Raw genomic sequence first — 13,470 nt, forward strand, 5'->3', positions numbered from 1 at the left:
TAAAGTTTATAAACTATTATTACTGAAGGAATTGATGTATTGGAAGGATAGGATATCACTGATCAAGTATCAAAGGCAGTGAAGACAACACTAATACAAATCTTTTTTCTCCAAATTTTTATTGTACAATTAATAAATACAAAAATTAAATTGTTATGGTTGCTATTATTACTATCATTATTATTTTTAATATCCTCCAAATTTTCACAAATACAAAATTTGTCTTCACATGATTTTAAGTTCCTTGAAAGTAGAAACCATATCTTATGACTTATAAACTCATACAGGATGTTTCATATAGTATTAAATACATATAGTACCTATTTGGTACATACTTTGTAATGAGTAATAAATATTTTTTGGACTGTGATATTAAAATACCAAAAAAATATTAAGATATACTTACCCTTTATATGGTTGAAAAACTCCAGCAAATGCCTCATTTGGACATTTCATGAAAATTAAAGTCATAGTCAGCAAAAATGATGCTGCAGATGAAAGTGCTGCAAATTTCATAGCTTCTTTACAAGACATTCTGAACCTAGAAACAATGACACCACCCAAAATCTGCCCAAGAGCTGCTCCTGGTATTAAAACAATACCTAGAAAGAAAAAAAAAGGCATTAAAATATGCTTAAGACACAGTCAGTCACAGAACAATTCATAGTAATATTCAGAAAAAAAAGTAAATCATCTGTTCAATTAGTTAGCAGTGACAGATCTTTCCCTACTCGAAAAAGACAAGTGATAAAGTTGGGAAAGTAGAAGGAAAAAAGGGGAGAAGAAGAGGCAAAAAGAAAATTAAATGTGAGTAGAAGGAAAGCAAAAGCCAAGAAAGAAATTATAAAAGTCATAGGAAGGGAAGTAGATTTAAAAAAGAAAAGGTAATGGAGAGAAGAGGATTCTGGAGATCCCGTTCTACTAAAATATATCCCTAAAAGAATGATTTAACAAAATGACCCTTTTGGATATCAGTTATCTTATCTATAAACATAAGAGGCTTAAACTATATGAATTTTAGGGTTCGTTCTTACTCCAAGGTTTTATTATTCAACTTCTGAGTTTCACCAATTTAACTTTGACTCTAAACTTTCCACTCCAGATGTGTAATTTCATTCATATCAAAAACTCTAACTGGGTAAATTCCTTCTACCAAAGCAAATCAGCCATTTGGCTGCCACTTAATGCCATTTAATAATCTAAAAGAACTCTAAGAATTAAGTGACTTGCCAAAGGTCACACAGTCAACATATCATAAGTGGGACTTGACCCAGATCTTCCCTAATCAAAGGCCTAAGTTGGACTCTCTATCCACTATACCATGCTGACTCTCCACTTCTGTTTTATAGAATCTTTTCTTTTATGCATTTAGGAATTTTGAAAAGAGCCATATTAAAATCTGTAAACTAAAAATTTAAGCAATAAAGTTATTTAAGAATAGTTTATGTCTAGAATAAATGAAAATCTAATGATGTTAATATAATGAGGAGGACACTCTACCTCCAAGAGTAGCTGCATAGCTGGATGATTTTCCAAATTGATTTTCAATATATTTAGGTAAAAAGGTAGCAAATCCAGTAGTAATCAAAGCTTCTGTGGTGGTTGACAGAACTAAACACATAAAGGCAGGATTCTTCAACAAAATCTATAAGTAAAGTGTTTCAAATTAGTGACTGCATTGTAAATGATTGTATTTCATTAAAAGGATAATTTAACAACCAGAAAAGATACTTTTTAGCCATCACATGTTAAAATTGCACAGTTCCCCAACTTAATTCATACACAGTAAATTTAAAAAGAATCCATTGATAAATAATATAAATGCAGGTATTTATAGTACTTTTACAGTTTTATATAGTACAGTGTTATACTAGAAGTCAGGAATTCTCAGATTTGAATATTTCCTCAGACATTTACTACTTATATGATCCTGGGCAAGTCATTTACCCTTTCTAGATCTCAACATCCTCCTTGATAAAATGAAGAGGATATATTTAATTACTTCCAAGGTTCCTTCTAGCATAAAATCTATAATTTTATTAATATGAAAAAAGGTACTAGCACATGCTTAAAATGCATTTTTTTAATTGTTCATAACACCACTGATGTTGTTTGGTTTTAGGTGTCAGGTAGATGAGATAAAAAAACCAACAAAACCAAACTGTGGGCATGGGCAAAGTACTAACAGAACTCAAAATACACACTGACAAAACATTACAAAGAAATAGTCCATTGAATCTAGAGGAATTGAGACATTTTAAATATTATATTAACTGCTCATATGGAAATATATACAATATCTGAAAATAGTGTGTTCCTTTATGTGGATTAATTTTCCCATATTGATGACATTATTAATTGCCTTAACAATTACTTACTTTTTTCCTCCAATAAAAAATATGGCCTCCTTTCACAAGCTTAATTCAATTCAACTACATAGTTTTCTCAACTTTTGAATCTTTCCTCCCCTTGCTTTACTACAGGTAGGCATTGCCAATTTTTGAATCAAGACCATCCACTTACTTTTTTTGCTACATCAACTCTGGTAAACTTAGCAAAACATTAGTCATGCTGATTTGTATCCATCTAAATCCATAACCTCTTATTTTAACTCAATAATGTACAGAAATTCTTTTATGCCACCTTTATTGACGCTTCGGTAATATTTCCTCTATTTTACACCTTTTGTTTTCTCAAGTCAGCCATACTCTCCTATCATTCCCAAAATTTAGCAAATAATATTACCTCTAATTTACTGATAAAAGCAAGGGCACTGTGAGGTTATTCATTGCTTCATCTTTTATTGTGTCTCAAAACCTTTATAATATACATCTATCCTTTCAGAATTTGCTATGAACTTTGCTTCTTGCCAAAAATAACTTCTTTTTATATCCTTGATCCTCTCTTCACCCATCTTCTTTAGGACTTTACTCTAGTCATCGTTATTACTTCCCTTCATATCATTTCTCTCATTTAAAAGTTTTAGTGTTTTGTTTTTATATTATATTTATAGATTACTTATTCCATGAAGGTCCCTTGTGACAATGTAAAACTATTAAATAAAATCAACAATGTAGTGACCTGATCTGAAAGTGCACACAACATTTTACATTTATAGTACCATCTCCTCTGTTTTAATTGCTTTTTTTTTATTAAAAGAAATATTTTTTCTCTCCTTCCCATATTTTACCTTACTGAAAAAAGGGGTTTTTAATCTCCCCCCCAAATTCTTTCATTGGTTATCTACAAAATTTTATTTCATTCTGCACCATAAATCAATTACCTGGCTTTCAAGAGATGGATAGTATGCTTCATCATCAATAATCTATAATTATGGGGATTTACTTAGGTATTGCATTGATCATAGTTCACTATGAATTCCTTTGTATTCTATTCTTTACATTTCAAAAGCTTAGATAAGTTCATCTATTCTTTCAGACTTTTCTTCACATTTCATTTCTAATGATTAACTCCTCTAGTTATGTCCTTAAAATTTTCTTCTTTCTCTTCTTCCCTGGGAGTTTTTCCCAACTATCATCATTCCCCTTCTCTGTCATCTCTCAATTCTCTCCTTATACTTGCTAATACCTACAAATTTGCCTACATTTTCCTGTTCTTAAAAAAAAAAGATGAAAAAGTATTCAAATAATCTTAAATTTCCTTTCATTGCCAAGCTTCTAGACAGTATTTTCTATTCTCATTACATCCACTTTGTCAATATAAACCACTCACAATAATGTGGTTTCCAAATTCAATACTCAGCCAAAGTTTCTCAAAATCTCTAATTTGTTTGTTTCTATTTTATTGGTAGCTTTTCATTTTACGTCATTTTCAAATGTATTCTTCCCCCTCCCACTTTCTCTAAAGAAAGTATATAATATTACACACTCATAGTACTCCAATTCAAAGAAGATAGTAAGATTAATTTTCTCAGTTCATGACTGCTTAACTGCTAAATTTCACAAACTTTTCCTTAATCTTTTATCAGAACTTGCTTCTGTAAAGTTTCTTCTAGATACTCTCTCTTCTTCTTCTCTTTGCCTTTCATCTTTTAAAAATTTTTTGCATAAATAAAAAAAACTTCCTTGATTGTCATTCTGAATTCTCCCTTTAAAAATTTCTTTTTACTAATTTACAACATGTTATTCTCCCAAAGAATTTGTGCCACCTGGACTTAGCATAGTTATTAATTTGTAGAAGTAAGAATTCTCTATTAAGTGGTACAGCTGGTAACCCATCCATGAATAATTTTTGTCCATATCTTTCTATAAACCTTCCACAAAAGATTTATCTTGTGCACAGGCAATCTTCTTGTAAGTTTTTTTTTTTTTTTTGTGTGTGTGTGTGTGTGTATGTGTATGTGTATTCCAAAATTTCTCATATAATGCTTGAACTGTATATCACTCTCATTACATAAGTTCAATCCCTTTTCCAATCATACATTTATAGGACAAAATGTTATTCCTCTTCTTGCACACACACCACATTTGGTAATATACTTCAATCTTTTTATACCACTATGTAGCCATTGCCTTCAAGCTATTCACAATTTTGATTCTTCAAACATTGTATTGTACAATGATTCAAATCCATTTAACATCTTTAGCAAAAGAGCACTGTTTAAAAGGATGGGTTTTGATGTTAAGGAGTTAATAGATATTTTGATAGATGTTAATAGATATTTTTAATAGCTTTTAATTTTCAAAATACATACAAAGATGGTTTTCAATATTCACCCTTGCAATACCTTGTGTTCCAAATTTTTCTCCCTCCCTTCCTCTATCGCTAGACAGTAAGTAATCAATAGGTGAAATATATACAATACTTCTAAATATATTTCCACATTTATCATGCTATACAAGAAAAACCAAGTCAAGAAAAAGAAAAAAAGCAATAAAACAACAAAAAAGGTGAAAATACTATGTTATGATCCAAAATTCAGTCCCCATAGTCCTATTTCTGGATACAAATGGTTCTCTCCATCACAAGTCTATTGGAATTGGCCTGAATTACCTCACTGAATAAAGCCAAATCCATCACAGTGTTATCACATAATCTTGTGGTAGCTATAAAACAATGTTTTGTTATAGTGTGTTTTTTTTAGCTGAAGCAATTAGGGTTAAGTGACTTGCCCAGGGTCATATAGCTGGGGAGACCAGATTTTAACTCAGATCCTCCTGACTTCAGAGCTGGCGCTCTATTTACTGCACCACCTAGCTATCCCATATTCTTATATTCCTAAAGTGTTAATTAGAACAAAGTGATTTACCCAGAGTCACATAAACAGTATATATTAGTGGCAAGATTTGAATCCAGATTTTCTTAGCTCTAAAGATAGCTCTATATCCATCATGCTATGCTATCTTACTTTTTAGAAGAGGAGCTGCTTTACTAGATTTGTGGAAATTTAATTTCTGTAAAATGCTTAATCTTCTTTGCTTTGAGATAAACCTTTGGGATTTTGATCCCATATACAAAGGAAAAGGCAGGCAGAGAAAAATGCCAGTATCACATAGCTATTTATCATAAGAGTACTACAAATAATTGTTCTTATATTTCCCCATGGATTATAAAAAAAGTAGAACTGCCATACCAGGAATGAACTATCAATACTTATTTAATCTGTTATCTCTTAGAATAGGAAAATTTGAACAGAAACTAGGTAAATGTTGCCATTCATTTGTCTTCTCAGAACATATACCAAATTAATTTTCCACGCTTTTACTTTTTTCTACTTTCTATTATACAGTTGTTACATGAATTGCCTTATAAAAGTTTCTAATTCTTTTATTCAGCTCAATGTGGAACAAATATTCTCTCACCATTTCTTAATCTCATCTACATTAATGTTATGCTAATTTAATATAATTTTCCACATCACCCAAATATTTGGGAAGGGATTTGATGAAAGATAACGTCAAACTGGAAAGCTCCACATTTTCTATTCTTTCAGACTTCTTATTAATTTAGGCTTATCAACATACAGCTATAAAAAGAAACTTCTCATTTTTGCTTCTTTGTGTTGCATAAAATTACTTAATTTCTCATTTAGATTTTTTTTATGCTGGACATTCCCAAACCCAAAGTTATTTCTGTCATCTTAAGATATGGACATTAAGTGATTAATAAATACTTTTTTCATTTATTTAATTTATTGGTTGAATGACTATTTGTGATCGCCCAGAAGTTTCTATGTAAAGAGCTGAAACTTTGAATAGGTGCACTTGAATCAGACAACTGAGCACTTAAGGTTAATTACCTATCTGAAATAAGATAATGACTCTATTAGCATATGTTTGGATAAATGGCCCCTCTCATCATTGATGGTGAGTTTGGCATAAAGAGGGTGGGTGAGAGAAACCAGTCTCACTTGGCCACAGGAGGAGGAGGAAAAAGGTGTGGAGACAATAAGGAATATCTTTTCAACTCATTTGCATACATTTTATTTCTTGGTTTGCATTTTTTCATAAAAGTATAACATTCATGAATGGTAAGATAATGACACTAACATCAAATAATTAAAAGTTAAAACAGTAAATATACTAATTAGGATGTTAAAGCTATGCCTCTGGCTTCATCACTTTTCATTTTAAATTAGCAAACATTTTTTTAAGTCCCTCTCATATGTAAAGTGAGAGGCAGCATCACATAGGAGATGGAAAGCTAGACTTGGACAGGAGTTTGTTCTTGCCTCTGACAATTCTATGATCCCCACAGATTACTTATCCGCTATTTGCCTCATACAACTCTCTAAGATGATAAATTACTAAAGAGTGGCTGTTTTGAATCGATGAAGGGAGTTTCTCTACTATATTTTGCCTATACTGATATATTCTAAACTTGTAAAAACTTATGCACAATACTATGGTAAACACTAGAGATATAAAAATGATAATCCCTGCCTGCAAGGGGCTTAGGCATCTCCTTTTCCTTATTTCATCACTAATTCACCTGATCCATGCATTATTCAATCCCTTGCTCTCACTAGGTAACTAAGCCACCCCCTCACACCACTTCTTGTGCATTGATCATCAGTAGAAATATGCTGCACTCTGCTTGTACCCATTCTGAAGCTAATTTAAGGTTTTGCCATTGTCATAGAGAGTGGAGTGAAATGGGAGAGAGATTTCCTAAAGAACAATATTTCTCAAAGGTATAACATGAAATACTGAAATTACTGAAAACTAAAACTTATGGGGGAGGGAGTGGTGCCAAGATGTCAGAGAAAAACCAGAACACTGACTGAGCTCCCCCCATTTTCTCTCAGAATCAACATTAGATCAAACCTCTGAACGGATTCTGAAGATATAGAACCTATACACATTCAGAATGAAACAGTTTTCCAAAAATATGTTTTAGAAGGACTTCAGGAAAGCTCTGTCCCACTTGGACAGGAGGGACTCAGCGCAGGGAATAGCCCAGTGCAGATACAGCTCAGGAAATCTAGCTGGAAGCTCTTGGCCAAAATACAGCAGCATTAGCCACTCTGTCCTTGATCAGGCAGGCCAGTGGCACAGCAGGCCAGCTGTAAGACCTCCAAGGAAAACTGTGGGCCTCTAAATCCTGGCCTAAGAGGTGGGACTAGGCCAACCCAACACAGCACACTGGGAAAGCCTGCTGCACCTCCATTCAGCCTCAGCATGGAAAGTCAGTGAGAGGTCCTGGTCCCCTGGAGTGGGGAGAAGGAAAGGGGAAACTTGAGATCAGAACACAAACCCAGAAGAGAACAACAATGGCAAAATGCATACATATGAAAATGTAAAGGGATAAAAATGCTTTCAAACTGTAATTCTCTTGGAAAAGCCAAAAAAGAAAAATGGGGAAAAGATTTGAGAGCTATACAGAAGAATTATCAAAGTTTGGAATTTTGAAAAAGCCAACAGCTAAGAAAACAAAGCACAGAAATTTTTGGAAGAAAACAACTTCTTAAAAAATAAATTTGGTGAAATGGAAATATATATACAGAAGAAAAAAAGTACAGTTAACCAAATGTAAAAGAGATAAAAAAAAAAGTTAACCAAAGAAAATAATTAACTAAAAATTAGAATAGGAAAAATAGTGAATGAATAAATAAGACATCAAGAATCAAGCAACATTTTCAAAAATTAAAAAAACGAAAGAAAATGTAAAATATCTCATTGGCAAAACAACTGATCTAGAAAATGGATCCAGGAGAGAGAATCTAAGAATTATTGGTCAACTTGAAAGCTATCATCCAAAAAATGTATCTGAACAACATCTTTCAAGAAATTATCAAGGAAAACTCCCCTGACATCCTAAAATCTGAGGGTAAAACAGTCATCGAAAGGATCCCCTGATCATCTCCTGAAAATGACTCTGAAATGAAAACTCCAAGGAATATTCTAGCTAAATTTCAAAATTATCAGATTAAGGAGAAAATACTGTAGGCAACCAGAAACAAACAATTCAAATATCACAGAGCTATAATAATGATTATCCAGGACTTAGAAGCTTCCACATTAAAGGATTAGAGGGCCTGAAATATGATATTTCAGAAGACAAAGGAGTTTGTAATGCAACCAAGAATCAACTACCCAGCAAAACTGAGCATGATCTTTCAGGGTGAAAAAATGGACATTCAATGTAATATGGATTTTCTGACAAAAAGACCAGAGCTAAATAGAAAATTTGATCTTCAAACACAAGACTTAAGAGAAGCATAAAAAGGTAAACAAGACAGAAAATTTTTTTTAAAAAAATATTAAACTGTTTACATCTCCGTATGAGAAAATTATGCTTGTAACTCTTGAGAACTGTATCTTTGTCAGGGCAATTAGAAGGTGGATATAAGTTGACTTAAATGTTATGATAGAAAAAAGAAATTAAAGAGGTAGCAAAAGGATTGTACTTGGAAAACAGAAAAAGCAAGGTAAAGGGTAAATTGCATCACATGAAGAGGCATATAAGACCTATTACAGTAGAGGGAAAAAATGGAGGGGAATGAGCATTGTTTGAACCTTAATCTCATCAGATTTAGCTCAAAGAAGAAATTTTATATATATATACACATATATTTTCAGTTTAGGATAGAAATGTATCTCACCATACAGTGAAGTCGGAGGGGAAAAGGGAAAGAAAAAGGGAAGGCTGAAAGAAGGAAGGACAGAATGAGGGAAGTGAGGATCAGAAGCAAACATTGGTGAGGAGAGAAAGGGTGACAGGAGAAGGAAAATTATAAAAGAGAGACAAACAGAGAGGAGGGAAATAGAGTTGGTAATCTTAATTGTGAATGTGAATGGAATGAACTCTCCAAAAAAATGAAGTGGATAGCAGAGTGGAATAAAAGACAGAATCCTAAAATATGTTGTTTACAAGAAACACAACTGAAGTACGGAGACACAGAGTAAAGATAAAATACTGGAGCACAATATATTTATTATGCTTCAGCTGAAGTTAAAAAAAAGAAAGGAGGGGTAGCAATCCTAATTGCAAACCAAGAAAAAAGCAAAAATAGATCTAATTAAAAGACATAAAGAAGGAAACTATATCTTGCTAAAGGGTACTATGAATAATAAATAATCAATTCTAAACACATATGCATCAAATAGTATAACTTTCACATTCTTAAAAGAGAAGTTAAGTGAGTTATAGGAAGAAATAGACAGCAAAATAGACAGTGGCAGGAAGAAATAGACAGTGGGGGATCTCAACTTCCCTCTCTCAAAGCTAGATAAATCTAACCACAAAATTAAAAAAAAAAAGTTAAAGAGGTGAATTTTTTTTTTTAACAAAATTTGGGTATGATAGAACTTTGGAAAAAATTGAATGAGGAAAGAAAGGAATAAACCTTTTTCTCAATGGTATGTGGCACTTACACAAAATTTGACCATACAAATAGCATGAGTATTAAAACGTAGAAAGGCAGAAATAACAAATGCATCCCTTTTTAGACCAAGATGCAATAAAAAAAAAAAAAATTACATGTAATAAAGGGCCATGGAAAAACAGATCAAAAATTAATTGTGAACTAAATCATTTAACACTAAAAAAAACAGATAATCAACAAATCAGAGAAACCATCACAAATTTCATACAAAAGAATAACAATTATAAGGCAACATAACAAAACTTATGGGATGCAGTTCTTAAAGGAAATTTTTTTATCTCTAGATGTTTACATGAATAAAAGAGAAAAAAAAAAGGGATCAATGAACTGGGTATGCAACTAAAAATGCCAGAAAAAGAAAAAATGAAAAACTCCCAATTAAATAACAAATTAGAAATTCTGAAAATCAGAAAATTGAAAGTAAGAAAACTAAGAGATGGCTTTATTAAAAAAAACAACAACAAAAAAGATAAATCATTGGTTAATTTAATTAGAAAAAAGGAAAAAGAAAAGCAAATCACCAGTATTAAAAAGTAAAAGGGTTAACTCAGTGAAGAGAAAATTGAAGCAATAATTAGAAACTATTTTGCTAGATTGTATTCCAATAAATCTGACAATCTCAGTGAAATGAAGGAATATTTACAAAAATATAGATTGCCCAGATTAACAGGACAGGAAATAAAATACTTGAAACAGTCCCATTTTTGAAAAAAAAAATTGAACAAGCCATCAATGAACTCTCTAAGAAAAAAAAAATCTAGGGCCAGATGGATTTAAAAATAAATTCTACCAAACATTTAAAGGACAATTAATTTCAATATGATATAAACTATTTGAGAAAATAGGTAATGAAGGATTCTACCAAATTCCTTTTATGACACAAATATAGTGCTGACACCTAAATCAAGAAGAAACAAAAGAGAGAAAGAAAATTACAGGTCAATTTCCCTAAAGAATATTGATGCAAAAATATTAAATAAAATATTAGCAAAGAGATTATGGCAACTTATCACAAGGGAAATATGCTATGATAAAGTGGGATTTATCAGGAACACAGGGCTGATTTTATATCAGGAAACTATCAACATAATTTACAATATCACTATCAAACTAACAGAAATGATATGATTATCTTGATGCAGAAAAAACATTTGACATTCCTAATAAAAACAATAGAGCTCATAGGAATAAATGGCAGTTTTCCTTAAAATGATAAGTGGTATCTCTCTAAAACTATCAGTAAGCATATGTTATATGGGGGTGAGCCAGAAGCCATCCCAGTAAGATCAGGAGCAAAACAAGGTTGTCCATTATCACTATTATTCAATACTGTACTAAAAATGTTTGCTTTCACAATAAGAAAAAGAAATTGAAGGAACTGGAGTAGGAAATAAGGAAACAAAACTACCACTCATTGCAGATGATATGATAGTATATTTAGAGAATCCTTTAGCTCCTCCTGGGGAAGAGAACTTAATGTTTATGAAGTAATTAAGCATGCATACTCTAGCTAAGCTATGATCTTTGTCCTACTTTCAGCTTTTTTTTTTTTTTTTTTTTTTTTTTTTTTTTTTTTAATATTTAACTACTTTTGTTCAGTTTTACCTAGTTTCAAATGATATCAGGAGTTCCCCTGATCCTTTTCTCTGGATTACCTTTGGTTGCAGACTTCTGGTTTTCCTCCACTGTAGGAACATAACTGCTAATTTTTTTCTCAAAAACCCAAAGATTCCAGCTTTTGGAATAAGATTTCACTATTTGACAAAAAGTGCTGGGAAAACTGGAAAACAGAAAGGCAGAATCTAGGCATTGACCAACATTTCACACTCTATAACAAGATGAGGTCAAAATGGGTTGATGATTTAGACATAAAGAGTAATACTAGAAGCAAATTAGGAAAACAAGGGAAACTCTACCTGTCAAAACTATGGAGAAGAGAGGAATTTGTGACCAAAGAAAAACTAGAGAACATTATGAAATGCAAAATGGATAATTTTGATTATGTTAAATTAAAAAAGGTTTTGCACAAACCAAACCAATGCACCTAAGATTAGAAGGGAAGCAAAAACCTGGGAAAGAATTTTTATAGTTAGTGTTTCAGATAAAGGCCTCAATATAGGGAATTGATTCAATTTTATAAAAATAAAAGTTATTCCACAATTGAGAAATGGTCAAAGGATATAGATAGACAATTTCCAGATAAAGAAATTAAGTCAATTTTATACTCATAATAAAAAATGCTCTAAATTACTATTGATTAAGAAATACGAATTAAGAAAACTCTGAGGTACTACTTCATGCCTCTCAGATTGGCTAAAATAATAGGTAAAGATGATAAATATCAGAAAAAATATAGGAAAACTGGGACACTAATGCATTGTTGGAGGAGCTGTGAACTGATCCAACCATTCTAGAGAGCAATTTAGAACTATGCCCAAAGGACTATCAAATTGTGCATACTGGTTTTTTGAACCAGTGATGTCACTATTGGATCTGTACCCCAAAGAAATGTAAAAGAGGGAAAGAGACCCACATGTGCAAAAATGTTTACAGCAGCTCTTTTTGTAGTGGCTAGGAATTAGAAATTGAGAGGATGCCCATCAGTTGGGGAATAGGTGACTAAGCTATGGTATATGAAGATAATGGAATATTTTTCTATAAGAAATGATAAGCAGGCTGATTTCAAAAAAGCATGGAAATACTTATATAAACAGATGCTAAATGAAGTGAGCAGAACTAAGAAAACATATATTGTAAACAGTAACCACAAGATTATGTGATGAACCATGATGGATTTGGCTCTTATCAGTAATTTGGTGATTCAAGACAATTCTCTAAGTCTCTTCTAATAGTAACATTTTATATTGTCTGAAAACTTAAATGCCTCACACTCCGAGGCATACTATTAAAAAAATAAAATAATCTCATTGAATTTATTACAAATGGTGTTACATTACCAGAAGAGATGCTGGAAAATCTTTAAAGGTCTTTCCAAATTCCTCATCCTGAAATCTTGATATATTTTCATCCTGATGGGCTTGAGAAACTTTTCCAGCTCGTACTAAAGCAGTGCCTACAAATGAACAAATATGACATAATAGGCAAGTTAGACAACCTTATTGATTTCTATCATTAACATATTTTAATAGAGGATCTAATTTTTCTGCACTAACATGTCAGTAATATGAAAATCTAAATTACAAAAACTAATAAGAATAACAAATTTTATGTAACATTGTTTTCTTTTTTTATGTTTTCAAAAATATTACATATTTATTTGATTCTCACAAAAACCCAAGAGAAATGATTAATAATAATCAATGATTTGCAGAAATGCATAATTCCCCACCTTTTTTAAGTTGCTGATTTCAAAAGTTAAATTTTTTGAATATATTAAAAATAAATATTAAAAACTTTCTTATTCAGATCCCATCCAGGTGGGGAAGCCATTGTGCTCTGCTCAAGTTTGGGTAGGGATAAATTATTTGAATACATTGTTCAAAGCTGGGGAGACCTTTGAAGTAAATAACACAATCAAAATTCATTTGAGTACGTTCTATCTCTCATTGTAATATTTATTTTGTCATTAATTGTTAACCAGTCAAATTTGATTGCCCTACCCT

At 31.7% G+C, this 13,470-nt stretch overlaps 1 protein-coding gene across 1 annotated transcript in view; it reads right to left on the reverse strand.

Annotated features, from left to right (window-relative positions):
• Positions 1-13,470, reverse strand: part of LOC141550842 (solute carrier organic anion transporter family member 4C1-like) — a 147,475-nt gene that overhangs the window by 74,632 nt on the left and 59,373 nt on the right. Inside the window, 3 exon segments of the mRNA XM_074281903.1 lie at positions 407-602; positions 1,501-1,645; positions 12,805-12,920. Of these exon segments, the coding sequence (XP_074138004.1) occupies positions 407-602; positions 1,501-1,645; positions 12,805-12,920 (457 nt within the window).

The sequence above is a fragment of the Sminthopsis crassicaudata genome, chromosome 1, assembly GCF_048593235.1.
Source record: "Sminthopsis crassicaudata isolate SCR6 chromosome 1, ASM4859323v1, whole genome shotgun sequence".
Classification (NCBI taxonomy): domain Eukaryota; kingdom Metazoa; phylum Chordata; class Mammalia; order Dasyuromorphia; family Dasyuridae; genus Sminthopsis; species Sminthopsis crassicaudata.